Source organism: Colias philodice, chromosome 21 (genome assembly GCF_061535455.1).
Source record: "Colias philodice isolate Cphi_HAF_F1 chromosome 21, ilColPhil1 Martin Lab GWU primary, whole genome shotgun sequence".
NCBI lineage: Eukaryota > Metazoa > Arthropoda > Insecta > Lepidoptera > Pieridae > Colias > Colias philodice.
The window spans coordinates 6,337,896-6,364,031 of NC_143106.1; the positions used below are offsets into that span (position 1 = coordinate 6,337,896).

The following is a 26,136-nucleotide window of genomic DNA, read 5'->3' on the forward strand; positions in this document are numbered from 1 at the left end:
AATTAATAGCAAGAAGTTCAGTCCACAGTTATTATTTAGTGAGTGAACATTGTGTTTAATTCGTTTTAATTTTATTAAAATATTAATTACACATTGAAATGCAGTACAACTCCGTCGTTACGCTAAGGTATATAATTTAAAGAATAATAATATTCTTACTGGATAAAATAAGAATGCTACAGTATATCGATCCTATCGTTTTTATCAATTTTTTATGTCTTAGTGGAAAGGTATTAACTTATTTATAATTATTTTTATACGAGGAATAGTTTCATATTCTGATGAGTATGAATATTTTCAATGTGTTTAATTTCTTTTTTAATACAAAAGCGCGGGCACATTTAATCCCGCACCGATTAGATTTTTCAATCTTTTCATTTTTTTTTAATTCTTTAGAATTCATGGATATATTAATTCCGGAAAATTTTATATAAAATAAGTATAAAACTATGAATTATAAAAAAGAGTGAAAACATATAAAAGAACACACAAACGCGCACGCACGAAAACGAATCCAGATGGAATTTTCTCAAAGCAAGCTTCATGCTTGGTGGGATCTTACACTGAAAACAATAGGCGTGATTAAAGTTAATTGTGGTTTAGAGCAAACTTTATATTGCCTTCATATATTTGATAACATGTGTATTATTATGTAATAGATATTTTCTCTATTTTGTAGTCTATAGCACAAATAATTATTAATTAATGTCTAACACTGTAGTAGGTACACGCATTGATCATTCGCTTTAGCCTTTAGTAAATCAGTACCTAATACGTAGATTCATTAATGCGGTACCATTACATCAAAAAATTCGATTCTCGTATTTCAAGAGTTAGTTCTTTATAAATCATTGTACCTGTAATTTAACACGAAAGAATAATTATTTCTCGACAACGGATTAGACAGTCAAAATACAAAGGTTTTTCACATACATCTTCCTTGTGTAATATAGCGGTTTTTTTTTATTCTAAACAAAAAAACAATAATCAACACTGGATCTTTACAAAATATCATGCAATATAATTAGACAAAATAAATAAAATAATTAAAAAAAACTAGAAAACACGCTTTAATAAGATACATCATGAAATCATTGTATTATCACCATTATCATAAGTGTACAAAATTGGACTCACATGAATCGGTAACACATAAACACAAGCTTACAATTTTACAAACATACAGGTGCAACTAATAAAATCTAATAAAACTTTTGCAGTGTCCTCAGCCTCCTGCTATTATCTACAGGAACGGGAGGCGATATACTGAGCGCTTTCACCGGTTTAATCCACGATGTATCAGATTCTTTGTCCAGCGAACCGCCCGATACCAAGGTTCTGAACGCAGAGTATGACTTCATCATCATTGGCGCAGGATCCGCCGGTTGCGTGCTGGCCAATCGGTTGACAGAAGTCAAAAAGTTTAAGGTTTGATATTATTTACTTTACTTGTAAAGTGTTCTCGTGTTTGATTCTACACAAAAGTTAGATACTTCGATGATATATTTAGAAAAGTAAGGGCTTTTTATCTTCTTGATTATCTTTTCTTAGAAATAAGCCAATTAATAGTATACCTAGAGAGTACCTAGAATAGCCTATTCTAGGCTATTCTAATAGCCTATTCTAGGTACCGTGGTATAATGTCATTCACATGAGAAGATCTATATTCACAATCAAATCTCTACTTATATCAGTGTTTCGTCTCTTTCACTGTAAAATGTCTACATTTATAATTAACAGTGCAAAATAAATTTGTGATGGATAATAATTCATTATTAATTTGCTTTAACCAAAATAAAGAAGTACAGGTAATACATATTTATCAAAGAATGAACGTGTAAGCAAAATCTAGACCAGATAAGGCGCCTTGTTGTGACTATAGCAACTATTGAACTAAACGAGTAGGTACCTAATCCTTAACCAGGATCTAGAGCCACCCATTACTTGTCTTTAAAGGTCACCCATATCCATGTTTATTGTAGTTTATTTTCATTTACTGTGTGACAATGAACTTCACATTACATTTATACCGTCCTTCAGTAGTCCAATGTCCCTATTTTACAACCTCAGAAATCCCCTTGTTTCGTATTGGCCTCGGATATAAATAACTATTGAAAACAAGGTTGTTATATTTATCATATGTTTTTGAACTCTATTGCAACATATATTTTAAGAATATGAAACACTAGGCCTTCACAGACTATGTTATTTTTTGGTTAGAATGTAAAGCAAAGCATTATTAGACTCTAGCTTCCGCCCCCGACTTTGTACGTGCATCCCCGTTTTTCCCCATTCCCGCAAGAATTTCGGGAAATCCTTTCTTAGCGGATGCCTACGTCCGAATATCTACCTGCATGCCAAATTTCAGCCCGATACGTCCAGTGGTTTGGGCTGTGCGTTGATAGATCACTATATCAGTCACCTTTGAGTTTTATATATATAGATTAATGACTTTTCTTATATTTAGTCTATATCTATTTAAGTCCATCATTTTGTGACTTCTTAATAAAACTAATAAATGTCATAATACTTTATTGTAATGTAACAAGTTATTTTTTTAATCACGCAAAATATATACCAGTAAAAATCCGCCAAGCACGTAGTCTGAGATTTTTTTTTATTGTTCAATTAAAATACATATCTGTTCTATTGTTAGCCTTAACAAAAAATATTAATTAATTACATTACATAAGAATATCGTTAACTTTGAAATCAAGTGTGTATATTATAGTAAGATTAGAATCAGAGACAAAAACCGGCCAAGTGCGAGTCGGGCTCGCGCACAAAGGGTTCCGTAGCAGCAAATATAATAAATTACAGTTAAATCAACCTATCTCAAAAACTATAAGAGATACTTTGATCAAACCAAAAATCGTTGAAAGAGTTAATTAGCATGCATCACCTCTATTTTTTTTAGAATTTTATACCCCGTAGTTATAAAAATAGAGGGGGGGGGACATACTTTTTACGACTTTGAGAGCTGATATCTCAAAAACCGTTCACTTTAAGAAAAATGTTTTTTAGAAAACTTTATATCATTTTAAAAGACCTTTCCATTGATACCCCACACGGGTATGTACATCGAAAAAAAAAATTTCATCCCTCAGTTACATGTATGGGGGGCCCCACCCCCAATTCTTTTTTTTACTATTTAGTGTCATATTTTTGTAGCGGTTCATACAACACATATTCCCATCAAATTTCATCACTGTAGTACTTATAGTTTCCGAGTAAATCGGCTGTGACAGACGGACAGACGGACAGACGGACAGACGGACATGACGAAACTATAAGGGTTCCGTTTTTGCCATTTTGGCTACGGAACCCTAAAAACGCCGTTTGAAAACCGAGTCGTTTTACATTTACGATTTTTCCGTGATTCACGAACTGTACATGTTTTGATATATATATTTATTATTATAGTGTATGAAATATAGTTTATCACATTTTCTAAAACAATATAAATTCTACTTCTTGGCGCTGAAATTGAAATACGGAGAACGATACGATCAATACCTATCTAAATAATTTTAATCAGTACATAATATGTAATACATATATATAAAACATAGTAATACGTCGCATCTGTCTGTCTCATTGTGGTAAACTCAAAAACTACTGCACCGATTTTCAATTTGTTTTGAAAATCGGTGAAGAATGAAGAACCTACATAAAGCATTTTGTAGGCAATCTATAAACGAATAATTTTTCAGGTATTGCTGATCGAGGCTGGTGGACCAGAGCTCTCCTTCATGGACATCCCTTTACTTGCTACCTTGATACAGTTCACTGAAGCGAACTGGAACTATAGTACTGAGCCACAGGTAATTGATTTATTAAAGTTAAATAACATGTACATATTTGAAAAACTATGTCTTCATAGGAGGCCCGTGTCCTGCAGGGACAAGGGTAAGAAGTACTGGAAAGACTATGTCTTCATAGGAGGCGGCCCGTGTCTTTGCAGTTTGCAGTTAACATGCTGCAGGGAACATGATGATAATGATGACTTGAAAAACAACTGGGATGAGTTATAAAGATTTCTTAATAAAATTTTGGGAAAACTAAACTTAAAATAATTCGGGTATGTTTGATAAAATTTAGATATAGATTACATTATTAAGTATGTAGTTAAAATACATTTAAAGTGAAACTTCTTTAGGCGCGTTGAGAGTAAAATTTCAAGTTCACGTCATAGAGTACCTAAGGCGACGATTTTGGTATATTTGAATCTTTCCAGTGAAGTTTCACTTCTGACACGTGTGCTCGTTTTTTAATTCAAACTGATATGGTGTGTATGGAAGTACATACATACAGATCCTCTTTGAAATATTTCACTTTTTGACGTGACAACGTCTTATAATTCGATAGGGCCGGCTACACGCACGAAAAAACATGACTCATGCCATCGAGATAGAATGTACTACTCATGCGGCGTTTTCTCGCTCTGAGGCGTTCCATGTAAGGCTTCATGTGCAAGCGAGAGCGCGGAATGAGCGACAAAGAAGCACAATCGGACGTTGTCACGTTCAACTATCGTCAGTAAACCGACTTTACAGACAACCAATTTTTTTTTTGCTAAAGATATTTCCAAAAAGATTATACCCTACAATAAATGACTGACACTAACGAAGTCAGGATCAATGGATCTCGACATAAAGTGGGTTTAAAAAAATACTTTTGTCATATAGAAATAACTTGTTCCAATAAATTAAGTTATTATTAATGAATAGAGATTATATTCATATTTCTCAACGAGTCTAAAGCGAAAACTGGCTTTTTGCATAAAAATAGTATCAACTATCAAGTAATATTGTAGGTCTATTTATATCGATTGTAAGCGTAAATTTATTTTAACGAAATTGAAAATAGCTGTTTATTTTCGTATTTAAACTCATTCATAATATGCAAGATTTTAAATTTTTTTTATAATAATAATTTGAGTGCGCTTTTATTTATTTATTTATGTTCTTTTTTGTATTATTTTGGGGCTTATTCAGTGTTCATAAAATACTGAGTCAAATATAAATAATTGGAAAGAAGTGTTATAAGTGCAATTTTATTTACTAAGCATCCTTTTATTTAAACCAATATGTTTACACCTTACGTGGTTATTTAGATGATACAGCAAATTGGATTTTTTTTATATCATAGCCCAACAATGGTGCTTTGAAAAAATAAAACAACTTAAACACACAAAAAATTCCAAATTTTCAATCTACTAAATACATGTAGGTGCGTCTTTTTATAATACACATAATATATTTTAATTTTATTACGTCAAAGAAGGTTAAACGCGCTTCAAAATCGACGAAGCATGTAAAAAGTAAAAACAGAAGTAAAATATTAATGTTGATATTTCAGTTCAAACTATTCGCGTATATTATCTCGTTATAATCTTAATCTATATCTAGTTTTTTATAGCTTCCGTATACATAAAAACTATGAAAATCGATCCAGCTCTTTTTATAATTAACTTTGTAATCATCACTACATAATATAAAACAATGTCGCTTTCTCTGTCCCTATATCCCTTTGTATGCTTAAATCTTTAAAACTACGCAACGGTTTTGATGCGGTTTTTTTAATAGATAAAGTGAGTCAAAAGGAAGGTTTTAGTATATAATTTATTAGGTTTTAGACGAAGCGGGCGAAGCCGCGGGCGGTAAGCTAGTTAAGTATAAAACATAAATACAACAGACGATGATACCCGTTTATTATTAGCAATATAAATTACAATTATATTTAAAAATAAAACGGAAAATAGTAATAAGATTATATAATTCTCCTTTGGTTCCACATTAACACTGAACTGAAAAAAATGACAGAATTGATAAAATTTTTACAGCTAATGTTACGTTTTTAATAAAGAATTAAAAAAAATAATAACTTTACAAATAAACCAGCAAACCGGGCGAACTCCGTTTCGCCACCAGGGACACCTTTTCTTTGCTATAAACCTCACGGAGCCCGAGACCTTCCCAACGAATGCAAAACCGTGGAAATCAGTTCGCGCGTTCTGGAGTTAGCGTCAGGAAGGAAAACCCGACTTATTTTTATAGAGTAGATCAAATTGTATGTAGATTACATTTTAAGTGTATTCTTAATAATCTCTTATAAAATATTTTTCCCTCAATGATAATTAAATTTTAATTATAAATACGCACATTAATGCTACTATTAATGTTCAAAAATTTCAAAATTAATGCTTTTCCGTGTGTTTAAACCGTTTATTACACGTGTATGTATGTACCTCTCATTTTTAAGGAACTAATCTATGTATTCTTAGATCGTAATTAAGTTTTAATAAAGACTATAACTACCTATAACGTTACAATTTATGAATATTTCATGTTTCAACGGATATTTTCAAAAAAGACGATTATTTTCAATCTCTACTTTGAAATAAATTAAAAAATATAGAGAGACTTTCTCAAAACCAAAATATTTCAATAACTTTAATCGAATCATAAAGATGGACGCAATCATTTTGACTAAACGGTTTTTCTTCAATAATAAGTTTTTTTCTTTCATTAAGGTACCTCGACGATTACCTTTTTAAAATTTAATTAATTCAATATATAAAATATATAGTCATTTATACATTTTACAAAAACAGTTCCGGTATTAGACCGCAAAGCTATCAAATTTATGGGACAGATTGCTCATTTTTTAAATAATATATATTGATTTGAAATCCAAACTTCTTACCATGAGTTGTTTAAATAAGGCGAGATACGCGGAACACTTGACCACAAAACTTTAATATTTATTGCTTCAAGATAATTTTCATTGGGTTTCATGCTTTAATTTTTATATAAACAAATACGGAACTAAATATTGTTGTATCATCATCATTATACAAAATATGTTATGGTTAGACATTTGAGAATAAACCATCATGAAATATTATTTTCTAATCAATCTAATCATGGCTTCACTGGCATCGTATTATCGATTTCATCGATCGATCATCGATTAGGGCCCTTCTGGCCTCCTCCACTCAAGCGACAGCCCAAGCCGAGGTTCGAGATCCCCGTCAAGGGGGACGCCCTTGTGCATGTCGCTACCAGGGTGAACCTTCAGTTCACCACCGCGTCCGCGTTAAAATGTAGAAGCCCTTCTGGCTAACACGCTTGAGAAACACCACATGACAAAAAAAAATGGCATCGTACCCCGATCACAGAATACATAATAGTAGCTAACGCTACAGAACGGACACTCTCCGCCTCCCGCCAAAATTAAACTTACCTCACCCCCGCGCGATCAGACATAAAATGGGCCATATTTTTCTGTAAGGACAATACGCAACGAAGATTGACAACATTAATCAAATTGACTTAAAGTAATTTTATTATTTTGGATTTGTGATTATCGTTTTTCGTAGAAAATGGTTAGATATTGTGCTGTTTACGGATGTATTTCATCAGAAAAACGCGAATTTTTTTTTACGCTAGTCACAAATGTGCCAACCATAAAGCGTTAACACACACATTTGCAGTCTCTACAGTGTGACTGTCAAAACGATCATTTTGTATGGAGTGTCCGGGGTGTGCCCCGATTAAAATTAAAAATAGTCTAAATTTCATCCATATCCTTTCAGCCGTTTTCACGTTATAGAACAAACTTAACAAACTTCAATCCGTCCATTCTTGCCAAAATTTACGGTCGCATTTAAACGTAAATGTAAATAAATGAAAATCGCTTGTTTCACACTACATAGCTACTCACAACAACCTCTATCACAAAAAGTACAGAGCGATCTTATAACAGGTATTAGTAAAAGGATTAACGGTATAGCTTTTTGTCCTAATCAATAACAAAGGTGAAAATTATACATGGGTCTACGTGATGTCCGTCATGTCCAGCATGTTTCGATAGACGAGGTTCATCGCGGGTGAAACCGAAAAAGGTTATAGTGTACGTGTCTTTTTGCATATAACACTCATTAATATGCAAGCTCTTGATTTGATTTGATACATACCTAGTAGGTATAACATACAGCCTTAGGTTAGATAATAATATGAAACTTGCCTTCCTTAAACAGAAGTTGGCTGTACACAATATAGATAAACTCATTACCCTTTAGATCTTTACATTATACATACCTATATTTTGGATCTACAAAAAAGGCAGAGCTAAGAGGTAGAAATTAAACATAATTTTAATAAACGAGGTGCAATTAAGAACAAGACAAGTTAAAACAGTTATCGTAGATACACTTAAATACCACTAAGTAAGTACATACTAAGAAATAAAACCTCGAACGGCTAATGAAAATAAAAACATCCTACTGATTGCCAGTAGGTGACTATACGTGATTGACCCGGACATTGACAGACAAAACGAATGAAAAACTTAATCATTTCACAAGAACTATAAAATAGCCAAAAATAAGATAAAAACAGGCAGTGTCTACAGACCTTAACGAAGACAAAACAACACTTTTAGGCGATTAACACACGGTACCGCGTACCGCCGCGGTTGGCGGTGAAGCGGTTCTCAAGTTGCATTGGCTTCTATTAAATCCGTTGATAGGTACATACGTTCACACATACACCGCCCGACCGCGCGGTCGAACGGTCCGTACCTCGTAGGGCTTCACTGCCAACCGCCGCGGTACGCAGTACCGTGACATAAAATGGATCACACACACATACATATTCAAGTAGTTACCGCACCCTCATAAAAGGCAAAAGGTGTATCTTTTAAAGTATAACTGTTTTAGCTTTAATTAAAGTTAATTCTTATTATCTAATGTGTATCAACAATTAATTATAAATCCTATTGTATTCATTTTCCCAACTTTTTAATTAATACAATACCATTTTGGTTAAAAATAAGCAATTCTAGGATTTATTTTAGATGCTCATTTTTGTATGGAAAACAATAATTTTCATTAAAAAATAGTTTGTAAAAATTACCTACGATATTTTACTTGTGTCACGACAAGAAAAATAGAGTATTTTTAATCGCATTATTCTTTAAATTACATTTTCCGTACATAATTATTGTTGATCGTTAATTTTTTTTTATGATGAAGATTCATAAACCTACATAAGTTAAAAATAGAAAAAATTATGATTATGAGATAGAAATACACATATCTACTAATCTATCCAATTACAGAAACCTTATGTTCATCTATCGCTGTGTACCTACCAACGGCTATTTATAAAACTCAATTCGTTACCAAAATCCATCTTAGGACTTTAATATTTTCCGATACAAAATTCTTTACAACATATCTTGATTTCAGTCATTTACATATATGTATCCATAAAAATTGCACATTAAAAAATCAAATAAGGTATATTACTCATTACCACTGTGCTACTTTTATAACAATATACGTAATTTTTTGAATAAATTAACGCGTTTTCTCATAATCAGATGGACCTTCTATCTAACTGTATGTCATTGACCTTCACACTGTAAAAATTTGGAAATATTATAAAACTGTACCATTTTACTTCAAATAGCAAATACTTCCTCGTGCGTATAAAAACAATATTTTTTTAAACAATTAAAAGCAAGAAATTTAAAGAAGGCGCTTTTATTTATAAAAATTTTGTCTCTCCCATCAACTCTATGGGGAGTTGCGTCGCTACGTGCGCGCACTTTCTTACTTGCCCATAGAGTTGATGGGAGAGACAAAATTGTTGCGGAGACAAAAATTGCTCTTGCGCGCTAGCTCTAAGCATATTTCCTAATTTTGATCCTATTTAAAATGCTGATTGACATATATAAGATAAACAAATCATCCAACAAAACTTAAAAATGAACTTACTTATAAGTAATGTTTAGTCAACACAAACCATAAATAATATGCAATTTTTATTTATTAAATAAACATTAGAATTATCACCTATTGTGCCGGTATTTATATTCGTGTCTGCGATTTAAATTAGCACGTAAGCGCTATATCAAAACTTTCTTGCTTTATCAATTAGCATCATATTACAACAGATAATATAATTCAGAATACAATAGTACCTACATATTACTATATTTGAATGGTTGTATAATTATTCTCTTCCAATATTACCGAATGATAGAAAATAAACCTATAAGGGCCGATTTTTCAAGCTTTGATAAAACCACAGGATAAAACTTATCCGTCCAATAAAGTATTACACGATAATATTAAAATGACACGTAAACTGTCAAATACGGGCAATTAGAATACATTTTTAACATGGTAGTTTTATGCATCATCCGACGAATAAGTTTTATCCAAGCATTGAAAAATCGGCCCTAAAAGGATAAACAATTTTATTCTATGGAAAGCAGAAATTGAGTAAAACAAGCGGTAAAAATATTTATTTTAATTGATGCGTGGAAATGATGATAATGGTTATTTATGCTACAGAACTGAAGATCGAAGTCACATTCTTTCACTCAACTCAGGGTCACTACCACTTTACCCTTTGGGAATATCGACTAAAATAAAACTAGACAAGCGGTATTAAGTATTTATTATTCACTTGATCGATAAATCTGTCTTTTTTTCCAAATTCTAAATTAATTAGAATTGACATGTGTTCATATTGAATTGAATTGACTATATGTCTTATAACGTAGGAGTCTTGTCAATCCCATTTTCTAAATGTGATTCTCTAACATCTTTTAAACAATATTTGCTACGTCGAAACGCAAGGAGCGCGTAAATTTAATTATCTAACATTAATATTCATTTAAGAGAACATACATAGTAGTAGGGGAGCCCAGGATGCTAAATGTGGATTTACTCGAGCGTCACGGGAACCTATTAGAATTGGTAGATTAGACCATAGCGAGAAAAAAAGGTCCTATAATGTTTTCACTTTTAGCGGTGGGGAAGGGTTTTTTGATTTTTTTTAATTTAAAAAAGAAAAAAATTGGCTTGGAAATACTCAAGCGCGTTAGATATTGATATTTTGCATGCTCCAGGACGTCACTGAAAAAAAGTATACGTTAATCTGACGATTTAAGTGGCGATTTAATCGCTATGAAGAAAGGGTAAAAATTTTTAGTAATATTATTCGAGCGCGTCAGATTAATATATGGGGGGGTTAATTACAATATAAGAAGTCCCCATTTCGCTAATCTGACGATTCGAGCTCAACCTTAGGAAATTATGGATTATTCAAATTTTCCAGCGGGGCCCCTGAGCGCACCCACCAACCATAACTGCTCATATTGACTAGAGGTACTAATGAATAGCTAAGGTACCGTCCCTTATAGTAATCTGACGCGCTCGAGTAAATCCCAAAATCCCCTCTTGGGCTCCCCTACTATAGAGCTTTGATATTAATAGAGCTATGTATTTTCAAATAAATATTTAATATGAAAATACAAACCTATATAGTTTTGTTTTTAATAAGTAGTTCATCCCAAAAATGCGTCACAGATCGCGTCAAATCATACTAAACTTTAGAAAGGAAAGAAACAAGTATCAATATACATATTATCAAATACTAAGTATAACCATGATGGTGAATTAGGATTCAGGACGTGCCACCGTTCAAGGCAACCATAGGGTCAGAAGCGATCTCGATTCCCATTAAAATTCTGCTCGAGTACCTTATTATATCGAGGAAAAGTCAAACAAATGCAGTCGTAATAGCAAATAGCAATCATTCTATTAGCTAAGAGGATTTAAATTTAAATAAAATGAAGTAATCTTTAACAGTTCATTTTTATAATAAACTAGCTGCGTAACCCGGCTTCGCCTGTAAAGATGTGCCAATTCACTCCATGGACTTTGCTGAAGATCAAAAGACGATGCTATAATGAACACAAAGAAAATATTTATTTCATATGTATCCATAATCGATATTATGCAGTAGGTACATGGTTTGTTCGTCATACAAATTTATTCAAACATGTACCTATACCTATCTTAAGTTTCATAGTTAGCTATTTCAAAATATTATAAGTAAGTAAAAACTTTACCATTCAATATTATTATTGTACTTTAGATATAAATGTAAAAATACAAGCTTACACCAAGTCAAGGAGATAGATTAGTTCCAACATACAGTACACGAAAGATGCCATCACGGCTACCACAACGCCGTGACCCGATCCTCGATATAAATCACTAAGATTTACCTCATGATACACTAAACGATTTTATAATATAAGCGAAATAGCATTTTATTGTATTCTTTAAATTTGCAGCTAACCCAAACATGATAATATATTTCTAACTAGCTGTAGGTACTCTGGACATGCCAACGGGGTCCCTAAAAAAGTTCAATACATGTGTGTCCATATGTTTGTAACAAACATATTGCACTTGTATTCATATAACACAAATATTTATCACGAGGATGCATTTATAAAACCATCATAATATTTCCTTTTACGCATTTTGAGCTATCGATGATAACGGTAAAGTATCATCTACACCGGAAGGAAGTTGGCGCGGAAAGTTTTTTTTTTTTAATTATTAATATCTCAAAAAATTGCTCCTTAAATGCTCCATCAGAATCTGTAATTGCTCCACTTCTATAATTATTAGTTTATTTATAATTAATTAAAAAAAAAATCCAAATACTGAAAACTTGATTTCCCTATAGAATGAAAAATATTCACTTTTCATAAAAAAAATTTTTACCAAAAAATTGCTCCCGATTTGCTCTATCAATTACAAAAAAAAAATATTTAATTTTGATAATTTTTACAATAATTAACTGAAAAACTATGTTTGCATAGTTAACTACCTACTGCGCTGTGACGTCATCAATTGTCGTTGCGACGCATAAGGGCCTTATTTACATGTATCAGCACTGCAGCGATATCTATAGACCTTAATGTTTATGTTCTTATTTATATAATTTACTAGATTTCCGCCCGCGACTTCGCCCGCGTTTTCAAAGGAAAACCCGCATAGTTCCATCGAGCATAGTTCCCGCTAACGCAAACGATAGCAACTTGACACCGAAACATGAAACAAGCGATTGAAACACAAATTAATTAATAATTACTTGAAGTTTTAATAATACGAATAAACGTAATATGCGAGTTTTAATATGGGTAGGGAAATGTTTATAAACATACCTATAATAAGAATGATTTTAAATACATAATAATATCTGTTCCTTTCAACATTTGCTAGATGAAACTCAATAATTAAAATATGTCGCATAGATATTCTTAGAGTATAAATAGCAACATAAGGTAAATCTACACTAATATTATAAAGAGGAAAACTTTGTTTGTTTGTTTGATTGTAATGAATAGGCTCATAAACTACTGGACCGATTTTGATGAAATTTGGCACAGATAATCTTTAGACTCTCAGAAAGAACATAGGCTACCTTTTATTGCGAAATATGTACCACGGGCGAAGCCGGGGCGGACCGCTAGTTTTAAATAATAATATTATTCCCAGCATAAAACTTATATAAACTTATTAATGTCATTTCATCGTAAGTTGAAAGGAACAGATATTATTGTATGTATTTAAAATCATTCTTATTATAGGTATGTTTATAAACATTTCCCTACCCATCCCTAAACTCGCATATTACATTTATTCGTAATATTAAAACTTCAAGTAATTTTTAATTACTTTGACTGACCGGTTGGCGTTGGTAGTGGCCCTGCCTTCCAAGGCAGAGGTTGTGGGTTCGATTCCCACGCGGGGCAAATATTTGTGTGATGAACATAGATGTTTGCTCTGTGTCTGGGTGTTAATTATCTATATAAGTATTTATTTAAAATTATATATGTATGTTTATCAGCCATCTGGTTTCCATAACACAAGCGAAAGCTAAGTATGGGATCCAGATTGTGCCGTGTGTGAAAACTGTCCTGAAATATTTATATTTAATTAATTTGTGTTTCAGTCGCTTGTTTCATGATTCGGTGTCAAGTTGCTATCGTTTGCGTTAGCGGGAACTATGCGGGTTTTCCTTTGAAAACGCGGGCGAAGTCGCGGGCGGAAATCTAGTAAATTATATAAATAAGAAAACATAAACATTAAGGTCTATAGATATCGCTGCAATGCTGATACATGTAAATAAGGCCCTTATGCGTCGCAACGACAATTGATGACGTCACAGCGCAGTAGGTAGTTAACTATGCAAACATAGTTTTTCAGTTAATTATTGTAAAAATTATCAAAATTAAATATTTTTTTTTGTAATTGATAGAGCAAATCGGGAGCAATTTTTTGTTAAAATTTTTTTTTATGAAAAGTGAATATTTTTCATTCTATAGGGAAATCAAGTTTTCAGTATTTGGATTTTTTTTTAAATTAATTATAAATAAACTAATAATTATAGAAGTGGAGCAATTACAGATTTTGATGGAGCATTTAAGGAGCAATTTTTTGAGATATTAATAATAATAAAAAAAAAACTTTCCGCGCTAACTTCCTTCCGGTATCATCTACGCACGTTTTTTTGAGAATTTCAAGAAAGTATGAATTCAAAAGTTTTCAAGAGATATTAACGATACATAATTTACGTATCTGATAAAGAGTATAGTAGAGTTTAAAAAAGGTGCATAATTTCATGGTGGTACTGAACCCTGTTTTTTGTTTTTTTTTTCTGGTTTTACCGGGGCACGCTACTTTAAGAAAAAAGTAATAAAGAATATACAATAATTCAAAACACATCCTCTCACGTACATTTTATATCCAATTTTGATAAGATATACAACAAAATGAAAACACTTGAATTTGAAAAAGCTCTCATCTGCGAATAATTATTATTAAGACTTAATAATAAGTATTTTTTGTTTACGTCATACTGTTAAAGAACTAAATAATGAATTTCAGCCATCAATCATCCATACAATCAATCTAATGAAAGAAAACGCAGAAAAAAGGGGTTTAATTTGAGTATTTGACGTAGGTACCTTATTTTGTGTGGGTTTTTTCTGTGCACCGTACTTCTAAAGAGATAAAGTGTTTTGGTTTATCCATAGTAACGGTGCTTAGGTACTTTTTAGATACAAAAACAAGCCAAGTGCGAGTCGGACTCGCGCACCGAGGGTTCCGTACAAACCTGTTTTTATGTGTCGTAACTCGTAACTTTAATTTCTTATTTTATATTTATGTTGATTCAATGAGAGGTTAATTGTGATTTATGATTTACGTATTAAAAATAGTACTTACTAGATCTCAAAACCAATTTTCGGTGTAAAATTATACGGTACATTAAATATTGTTTGAGTTTTTATCATTCTCTTATTTTAGAAGATACATGGGGACGCATTTCAGCATTTTGGAAATGTCTCTCGCGCAAACAATTCTATAGGTATCAGTATTCAGTATTTATTCTGCAGTTTTTTGCCATTTGGCTACGGAACCCTAATAGCATCACGATGTTGATCTTTCATTAGTATTAATTTCAAGGTCTGAAAAAATGTTACCACCGAATTTTGGTTTTGTCCGTCGTAATTCCTTTTAAGTATTTTTTACTCCGAATTAAGTCTTGCTGAATTAAATAGATATATACATCCGTAAACATCATTCAACATAGACGATAGGAGTTTAGCCGTTGCTAAGTTTTTAAATCTATACTTAATATTATAAAACAGAAGAGTTTGTTTGTTTAAACGCACTAATCTCGGTAACTACTGGTCCGATTTGAAAAATTCTTTCGGTGTTAGATAGCCCATTTATCGATGAAGGCCATATGCTATATATCATCACGCTAAGACCAACAGGAGTAGAGTCACGCGAGTGAAACCGCAGGGCGCAGCTAGTTATTTATATACGAATAAAAGATGAAGGCTCGTTTTTCAATCTTTATAAAAGCTCGTTGTGTTACATTTACAATACTTATTTACATTTCTTTCGGACACCAAGGGAAAGTTCGCTGACTCTTCATACTGGTTTCAAAGCCAATGTTGAACTTTTTGATGTTTAATTTATTTATTTGCATTAAAAGTAATGTTTATTACCCATGTCTTTATGCGTATTAAAATGTATCTTTTATTATAAAACCAAATACTTTACCTTACTATACCTTTACCTATAAGAAACTTACTCATCGTAATCAACAGCTTAAAAAAACATACTTTAGTCTAGTACTGCCGATAATTTAGTATTTAGTCGTAGGATAGACGTTTAATTATTCTTTATTATTTCTGCATGTAAATATGTTAAGGAAATTGACTGAAGCTGTATTAACATTTATATATAACACTAGCGGTCCGCCCCGGCTTCGCCCGTGGTACATGTTTACGTTTTCTCTACATAAAAACCATCCTCGTACTTCAAGGAATATAATAAAAAAAGAATTATCGAAATCGGTTCAGCCGTTCTCGAGTTATGCGCTTACCAACACATTTTGCGATTCATTTTTATATAAGATAAGGTATTTTCTAAGTATATAGATAACATAATATATACTATGTATTAAAATACAAATATCTGTATTAACAATCAATTTGAAACAAGGAACTAACCGGGCATTGTTGTATTTCAATAAAGCTTTACCGAAGCATCTACGAATATTGGTTTGGATGGCGTAATGCTAATCCATACTAATATTATAAATGCGAAAGTAACTCTGTCTGTCTGTCTGTTACTCAATCACGCCTAAACTACTGAACCAATTTTCATGAAATTTGGTATGGAGATATGTTGATACCCGAGAAAGGACATAGGCTACTTTTTATCCCGGGAAAATGACGCAATCCCGGAAATCCCACGGGAACAGGAAGTATGCGGGTTTTTCTTTGACTGCGCGGGCGAAGCCGCGGGCGGAAACCTAGTTCTATATATTTCAAATAGGTATATAAATGCATTTTTAAAATTCTGAACACAATGGATAAATTTTTTTGCTTCAAAAAATTTTTATGTGAGTATTATTCAATAAATAAATTCATTATACAATATCTTCTCTAACCTTGATCTATGCTAATAGAGAATTTACATGCAATACTTTATAACTTATTTACAATAATGTTTTACAAAAACAAGTACTTATGTCATTGCTTATTAATATTAAACTATTCAAGGCACGTGGAGCTTAATTCAAGAAGTAATTCAATGATAGATTTTTATTGACCTTAACAGTCAAATGTAACAAACGGTAAAAGGGTCACACTCATATAGGCGGAGCTTTTTTCGTTACTTAAACGAAAAGGTACAAAATATTTATAATATAGTGTCTGGGGGTCTTCACCTCGGATTAGAGTTATAGTGGATGAATTAATATGATCGATGTGGGATATTGTTTTTTAAACTATAAATTGCAATGTTTACCCATTTTTTTTTGTGCACTCCATTGTTTCATTGTTTAAACAAATTATTGTGAAAAATTCATGTTTGACCATAGAGGGTGTCCCAAGAAGTAGTGATATACTGAAGCTGGGAGGTAGAGGACATAGAGGGCTATCCGAATCACCCCCATGTATGTTATGCGATTTTTCGTATTTTCGGAGTTATGACGTTTTTTTCAAATTTTCACCTATCGCCGAGTACGTAGAGATTTTGATTTATGGTGACGTGAATTATGGTGGTAAATGCATGATTTTCAATTGCCAATTTGGTATGGTAAAATTTAAATATCGTTAGATCTTTGAATGGAATAAAAATAAGAATTTAATGCCAAGAAAGATAAAATTACCCAGTATGTTCACAACTTCAAGGGCCCGTAAAAAATAAAATCGCATAAAAAAATATCCGTTTGGCTTTTTAAAAACTTACTCTATCTATGAGGTAGCTACCCTGAATATTTCATTTTATTATTCATAAGGCTTCATTCGAAAAATTGAAATCTATAAGTGGTAAGTGCACAAAATTTTAATGCATACAAAATAAAACCAATTACAAGGTGTTTAATTACAATAAATTTTCAAAATGGCCCCCCCTGTTGCTCACTGCAAGTGCGACATCACTGGAAAAAATTGTCTTTTAAACGTCTGAATGCCCTAGTTTATTATTTTAATGGTTTCTTCTGCTACTCTCAATTTCCGGGTTAATTCGTCCAAATTTCTCCCAGCGGCATTCTCTCGAGTAGATGAGGTCTTTGTATCTCCATACAAAAAAATGCCGGCTTAGTCAGATTTCATACATCAACACTTCAACTTTGAATGAATCCATCACGAATTTATTATCGAGATATCCAGAAAAGGATTTCTGGTGTAACCGACTTAAGAAACACTTGCAGCAAAATATCATTCGGATTGTTATAATTTGCTGAAAAATTCAATTCACCTCAGTTATGGTGAAAAGAAAATAAATCTAAGAATGGTAGATGCAGCAATGGATCAAATATACAAATACCTACATAGAAGAAAATGATGATTGCCAATTTACCATGCAAGAGTTGAAAAACGTCATCACTACAGAGCATATCCTGGTAGAAAAAACTATTAAAAAACAACTAATAGAACGCTTTCACGATGATATTATCATTTCAACTAAATATTTTATGTAGACAGCAATGTAATTGCAATGTATTTAAATAAACAGATTTTGTACTAATATTTTTTTTTATTTTCATTAGTCGTAATTAATTACCTTATTTTTTAAATGTACTCAATGGAGTACCTACGTTTAATTTATAATTAAACTGGCCGAGAAATTCCATTGTACATAGCAGTTGTGACTCCGCCACCACGCCTCCACGTTTTTCTATCTGTTCGAGATCCCTACTGCTATTTTTATACACAGGTATCTTTGAAAAATATTCCTATAATATGTCTACTCGAATAAAAAAAAAGAAATACTGTTTAAAGTGAAAATATATGGTCAAACATTAATTTTTCATAACATTTTTTTTTAAACAACGAAACAATGGAGTGCACAAAATAAAATTGGGTAAACATTGCAATTTAAAAAACAATATCCCACATCGATCATATTAATTCATTCACTTTAACTCTAATCCGAGGTTATACAGTTTTGAATGCTCCAGGCACTCCACTATTAAGCCAATATCTTGCATAATAAAATGCATTTACATGATATTTACATGATAACACAGCACGCTGACAAAACCACAAGAAAAATTCGGGTAGTGGCTTACCTGTGAAATGGTAACAGACAAGCATACCTACGTTTGTATTTTAAATATTAGTAAGTATTCATCAACATAATGTAATAAACACATGTACTTACCTAATATCAACATAACATCGATAAGATATAACATACCTACGTAATCCATTGTTAGACTTCGTTTAAGTGGAAAGCTTGGATAAACTTCTAAAGCTCTGTTTATTTTTAAAATTAATCATACTATGAATAATGGAAATTCACAATTGTGACGTCAGAGTGACACAAAACGTCATATTAGCATATTCGTGACGTCAATGCGTACCAATTCGTATGCGATTTCTAGTAAGTTCGATTTATGGGGATATCTAACCGTAGAAAAAAACTATTTTAAGAGTTCGAGATCGTAAATAGCAGTTATTTCCATCAAAGCTTGAATATATTGAATTTTAGTAGATATTTTAAAATAACCAACTTTTGTAATACCTATAATAAATGCAGAAACACTGTGTGTCTGTCTCTACTTCACGCCTAAGCCATAGAACCGATTTTAAGTATATGATTGGTACATAATAAATATAGTTTAAGACCTGAGATGGGACACATAATAGTTTTTATCCCGGAAATCCGGGAACTATGAGGTCCAGAATCGTGAGCGAAAAGCAAATAAAAAAAAATTGTTTTATACTATTGTTATTTTTATTAATTATAGCCAATATAAAGCCTATTCATATTATGTTTGTGCAGGATGATCACGCAAATTTCAAGAGCAAACACAAATACAATTCTACGTAATGCCAAAATCATTCAGTTACAATACTACGAAATAGTGAAGTTAAGGTTTTTCTTATTGAGTAATATTAAATAAACACATAGGAAAAAAAATTATTGATTCATGTCAAATATATGTATTTCGCAAATCATTGCAGTTCAAGTTTGAATTTGATATTACTCATAGATGATATGGCAAACACAAGATTTTGTGCCTACCTACATTAACTATAAAAACCAAGTTAATATTTATTAACTTCACAGATCCATATTACATTATCAAACTTATAAAAAAATTAAAAACATTCATTCACTACAATGCAATGCTCCAATTCTGTTACTTAAATCAGTTATTATTTATGCTCTATTCCTTTCTTCCGTATTTTATTTTGAAATCATAAAAACAAAATCGACATATAAAAAAGGAGTGTGGGTGCCGAGCACACGTGTCAGATGTGAAACTTCTTTGGCAATATTCAAACATAAGTACCAAAATCGTCGCCTTACTCCATGACGTGACCGTGAAATTTTACTCGCAAGTCTCAACGCGCCTAAAGAAGTTGCACTTCAATAAAATTCAATCGATGATATTATAAAAGCGACAAGGAAATGAACAATTGAAACAAACGATGAGCCAAGAGGGCAGTCCCTTTTCCGCTACAATATGGCAATATGCAAGAATAAGGAAGGAATTAATCGGCTAGTGATATTTTATACGACGACCACTTAAAGGTGAGCGGAAGTTGAATGACAAAGAAAGCATTCCAACTGAATAAAGTTCGAATTGGTTCAATATTTTTTATGCAGCAAATATGATGGGGTCAATATCACTTCATTGTATAAAACTGTCCGTCCCTATGTATGCTTATATCTCTTAAATTACGCAACGGATATTGATGAAATTATTTTACTAGATAGAATAGTTGTTGAGGAGGGTTTTAGTATATAATTTGTTAAGTTCTTTATATAGCGGGCGTAGCCACGTGCAGTTATAGTGGACGGATGACATCCCTATTAATAATCGATTGATAAACAAAACAAATTAAATATTCTACGAATACGTGTAGACCTTAATACCATTTAAGATTTTCCGGTAATCTCAATAGACTAATAAAACCTTGCGAATCTGTTAACCTTGCTAGTAAGAGTCACCAAACATCGACGCATAGTATTTCCCACTATAGCCAAACAGTACGTTAAGGGGGCGCATAAAGCAAAATAACCAATCTTCTATTAGATGATACGTGTAATATGCAAGACCAACTCTAAAAAATAAAATATATATCAAACTAGATGATATGTTCAACGATTCTGTTTAATCAAAAACATAAAATATTAAAATTTACTCGATAAAAAAAATCACCAAGTTAGCTCTAATTTTCACACTTTTACGTTTTCTACTTGACATGGTAATACTTATTATGTTTTTTTTTTCATAAACAATTATATTAAAACATTTGCAAGATATTTGTCAGAGCATTTTGTTTAATTACTTTTAGTTTTGGTTTTATCTGCGATAAACCACTTTTATCGTGACAAAATCAAACGTTTATCTCGAGAAAAAAAGAGCGCCAAAAGTGGTTTATCGCAGATAAAACCAAAACTAAAAGTAATTACACAAAATGCTCTGACAAATATCTTGCAAATGTATTAATATAATTGTTTATGAAAAAAAAATCATAATAAGTATTACCATGTCAAGTAGAAAACGTAAAAGTGTGAAAATTAGAGCTAACTTGGTGATTTTTTTTTATCGAGTAAATTTTAATATTTTATGTTTTTGATTAAACAGAATCGTTGAACATATCATCTAGTTTGATATATATTTTATTTTTTAGATTTGATCTTGCATATTACACGTATCATCTAATAGAAGATTGGTTATTTTGCTTTATGCGCCCCCTTAATTGCCAACTTCCGAAATCCATGGGTTTTGTCATTATAAATGTTACGTTACTCATCAGCAAATACGTGACAGGCTAAAGCCGATCAATGTGACATCCGCGTATGGACCACATAGCATTATGCAAAGTTTATTATCATTAATATTGACCTCACCAATTACAGGCGGCCGGCTGCAAGGGCATGGAGGGCGGACGCTGCCACTGGCCTAGAGGAAAAGTTGTCGGAGGATCATCCGTCCTACACTCCATGATATATACTAGAGGGAATAGAAAAGACTATGATGGCTGGGCAGCCGCTGGCAATCCAGGTATCTATACATATAATAAATCTGTAGAGGGGTCAATTCTGTACATTGAAAATTTTGAAAAAATAAATAGCAGGGGGTGTTACTGGATCGATACCAAACCCAAATATGTGATTAAAAAAATTTTTGTCTGTCTGTCTGTCTGTCTGTCTGTCTGTCTGTCTGTCTGTCTGTCTGTCTGTCTGTCTGTCTGTCTGTCTGTATGTGAAGACATCACGTGAAAACTAACGGTTCGATTTCGATGAAACTTGGTATAATGAAACCTTATTATCCTGGGCGTAAAATAGGATACTTTTTATCCTGGAAAAATACGTAGAAAAAAATTAATCTTAATTTTTCAGTTTTATCCATAGACGTTGTTCTGTTGAACCGCGAACACACGTTGCGTATTATTATAGGCCTATATAGCCGTATTTGGGTCCAATAGATATTTATAAGATTTCATTGTCAGAGTTACTCAAAATGGAGAAATAAACCATCCACGCGAAGACCGACATCCACGCGGACGAAGTCGCGGGCGGAAGCTAGTACAAAATATATATGTACAATTACGAAATATGATTCATATTATTATAAGTAAGATCTATTTAAGATACTAATAAAAGATTACATTTATATTGAAACAACTATAAAACTAGTACTAATAATATCTTTTACTAGCTGCTCCGCGCGGTTTCACCCCCGTAGCTCCACCCCTGTTGGTCGTAGCGCGATGATGTATAGCCTATAACCTTCCTCGATAAATGGGCTATCTATCACCGAAATAATTTTTTAAATCGGACCAGTAGTTCCCGAGATAAGCGCGTTCAAACAAACAAACAAACAAACAAACTCTTCAGCTTTATAATAATAGTAATTATAGATTATGTAATCTTGAAACGCAGAGGAAAATTAAAAATAGATAACTGTTTAAAATCAGAATAAAATATTCATTTTACAACAAAAAAATCATTTGCCTTTTCCATTTCACTAAAAAAGAAACCTGTTATAAATTTTCTGCTTTTATTTTATTCCAGGATGGGACTACAAAAGCGTGTTGAAATATTTTAAGAAATTGGAAAATATGCAAATTCCTGAGATCGCTAAAGATAAAAAATATCATTCATCTAATGGGGCAATGACAATTCAATACCCTAGGTATAGAACTCGCCTTGCGGATGCATTTGTACAAGCAGGAACAGAAACAGGTGGAAAAATTGTCGACTATAATGGAAAAACACAAATCGGGTATTCCATGATTCAGTTCACTTTAAAAAATGGTTCAAGATTCAGTGCAAGCAGAGGCTATTTGCACCCAATCAAAAAACGCAAGAACTTTCATTTGGTGAAATTTGCAATGGTGACGAAAATCCTTATAGACAAATGGACCAAAAAGGTTTTAGGTGTCGAATTTGAGAGGGCTGGAGAAAAACATAGAATCAAAGCAAGAAGAGAAGTCATCTTGTCGGCTGGAGCAATAAATTCTCCGCAACTTTTGATGATAAGTGGCATTGGTCCAAAAGAACATCTGACGGAAAAAAATATTACTACAATACAGGATTTACCTGTAGGATATAATCTTCAAGATCATTGGGCGTCTGGCGGGGTAACATTTGTGATCAACACAACCGACTCTATTCGTAGCGAGAGGGCTTTAAGCCCGGAAAGTGTTATGGAATACTACACAACACATTCTGGTCTTTTATCTGCACCAACTGGAACTGAAGCTCTCGCATTTATCGACACTAAGGACCCAGACAATAAGGACGATGGACATCCTGATTTAGAGCTGTTATTTACTGCTGGCTCTACTGTATCATCTCATTATTATCAAAAGGCTTTTAATGTAGACAGCAAAGTAAATGATATTGTTTATGGCCCTATAGCTGATAGGGACACATGGATGGTATTTCCGATGATTCTACTTCCAAAATCCAGAGGACGAATCATGTTACAAGATAAAGACCCTTATGTTAAACCGTTGATTTACGCCAACTATTTTTCGGATGGGGGACACGACGCAAATGTAGTTTTAAAAGGTATACGAAAAATAATTCAACTATCACGTACTAAAGCGATGCAACGTTTTAATAGCACGTTACATGATATACCTTTACCGCCTTGCGCTCGTTATAAATTCGATTCGGATGCGTATTGGAAATGTGCAATGAAAACGTTGACATATACTATATATCATCACTGTGGTACAAATAAAATGGGTCCAGCGACGGATCCGAGTTCTGTAGTGGACTCTCGTTTAAGAGTTCATGGTATAGATAAGCTTAGAGTTGTGGACGCTAGCATAATGCCAAAAATACCGGCCGCACATACAAATGCACCAACGTTAATGATAGCTGAGAAAGCGGCCGATATGATCAAAGAGGACTGGGGAATACCAGTATAGTTGATACAATGTCATGAAGAAAATGATTTATAATTTATATAATTATATACATAAGTCAATAGTTATATGTTACCTATTGGTCAACTTACAGATTTTTACACCGAAATATTTAAGAAATATTGAATATGAGATGTCTCAACTTTCCAATGTTTTAGATAAACTTAATTTATTGCAATAAATTATTTGATATTCATAAAATATACATATTTCTTTCTCCTAACGTATTATCCATATCGTAATATATATACGTAATATCCTATAATAATATGTGTACAAATGCATGTTTTTTAAACTCTTGAATCCATCAAATTTAAAGTAACCAAACTAAACAAAGAAATATTAACTTTTGTAAACAAGAGCTCACCTCTTGATCTGTTGTTATTGTTCATAATAAAATATACAATAATAATGACGCAGGAGACCATATTAAATTGTGCATACTCACAAAGGTTAGAAAGACAATAGACAACCTCTAGAAACAAAATGCGTTTAAGAATAAACAAGTAAATCATATTATAATAATTATGTTGATTACATAAATTTTTAAACATTTCCTGTCTAGTTCGAAGAATATCTTGATTAGGCGTAAAACTACCTACATTTTTAATGATGGTGACATACATTACATTCTACATTTTTTAATTTTATAATTTTGTTATCTCAAAATCTTACTTTGATGGAGAAGACAACAACGTCAACAACCCGTACACGTGTAAGTTAAGAATAATAAGAATAAAGAATAACAATTAAATAAATGTATTAATTTGTCAATAATCCACAATACATCCTTATATGAATATTTTTCCCAGAATTTCTTCGGGAAATTGGTCGCGTGGATGAAAACCCATGAGTAATCTATGGCTACAATACGATAATATACACGCATGGGAAAATTACGATATTCGCCTATCATTGTAATCAATGATAGGGAAGCCTAAAACATAGTTTCTTTAATCAATTTAATAATAAAATTTCAACATCTGTTTCGTATTCTCGCGTCATAATTGGCGACGTCTTCCATGATTGAAACAATGTAAAGGAAAGAAATTATCATAAACTATATGCTTTATAACGAAGTAAATAAGGAAAAATATAATAGGAGTATCAGGATTAAATAATTGCTACTTGTAAAAATTTTACCTGTACACGAAAGTATCATTCAAAAGTCACTAATATAGTGATCGGAATAAATTAACCAATAATACCTTATTACAGGTACCTTCTAGGGAAGCGCGTACCATTTTAGACCACATCGCAGCTTAACATCAGGCGAGATTGTGGTCAAGCGCTTCCCTATCGACAATAAAAAAGAAAAATACATTAGTTATCTTACACCAACGATATTACATTATGCACAAGTATTTACGATAAATACTTTAGACTGCAATAAAAAAATGTCTAGGAGTACGTTATGATAATCTACTTAAATTAATATGACGAGGAAGTGCATTAACGTCTTATTTAGAACGCATAGTGTAATTTAGATAAAATATTAGATCCAATCATGAATGCTATACTATACCCAATAATAATAATACATAATACCTATAATGGCGTGTACTCTCATACGAGGCCCGTGTCCCATCAGTGGGAACGTATATGGGCCGATTATGATAATAATGATATGACACGTCATACAAATAAACTATCGCAACTTGGATTAAAGGTTACGTGAAATATGCACTTAAAATGTGCCGGGTGTATACATTTATTTAATTTAGAGTTCAACGCAAGAAAACACAAAGAGCAAAAAAGAGCTTTTAGTTGAGCTTTAGCTGTAAACATATAATATTGGCAAGAATAACCGTAAAGGTAAAAGTCGTAACC

At 32.3% G+C, this 26,136-nt stretch overlaps 2 protein-coding genes across 3 annotated transcripts in view; one reads left to right on the top strand and one right to left on the bottom strand.

The window, feature by feature from the left end:
• The window catches only part of Flo2 (flotillin-2), a 236,811-nt gene that overhangs the window by 155,812 nt on the left and 54,863 nt on the right, over positions 1 to 26,136 (bottom strand). The window lies entirely within an intron of this gene.
• On the top strand, positions 47 to 24,509 carry LOC149478959 (glucose dehydrogenase [FAD, quinone]-like). The gene is made up of 5 exons (XM_089708730.1): positions 47 to 127; positions 1,221 to 1,428; positions 3,714 to 3,824; positions 21,785 to 21,929; positions 22,943 to 24,509. The coding sequence occupies exons 1-5, from the start codon at positions 99 to 101 to the stop codon at positions 24,307 to 24,309; spliced, it is 1,860 nt and encodes a 619-aa protein (XP_089564856.1). The 5' UTR covers positions 47 to 98; the 3' UTR covers positions 24,310 to 24,509.

Coding starts and splice junctions, on each gene's coding strand:
- LOC149478959 (XM_089708730.1), top strand. CDS start 99: ATGCAGTACAACTCCGTCGTTACGCTAAG. Junction 1,429..3,713: donor CAGAAGTCAAAAAGTTTAAG/GTTTGATATTAT, acceptor ATAATTTTTCAG/GTATTGCTGATCGAGGCTGG. Junction 21,930..22,942: donor GGCAGCCGCTGGCAATCCAG/GTATCTATACAT, acceptor ATTTTATTCCAG/GATGGGACTACAAAAGCGTG.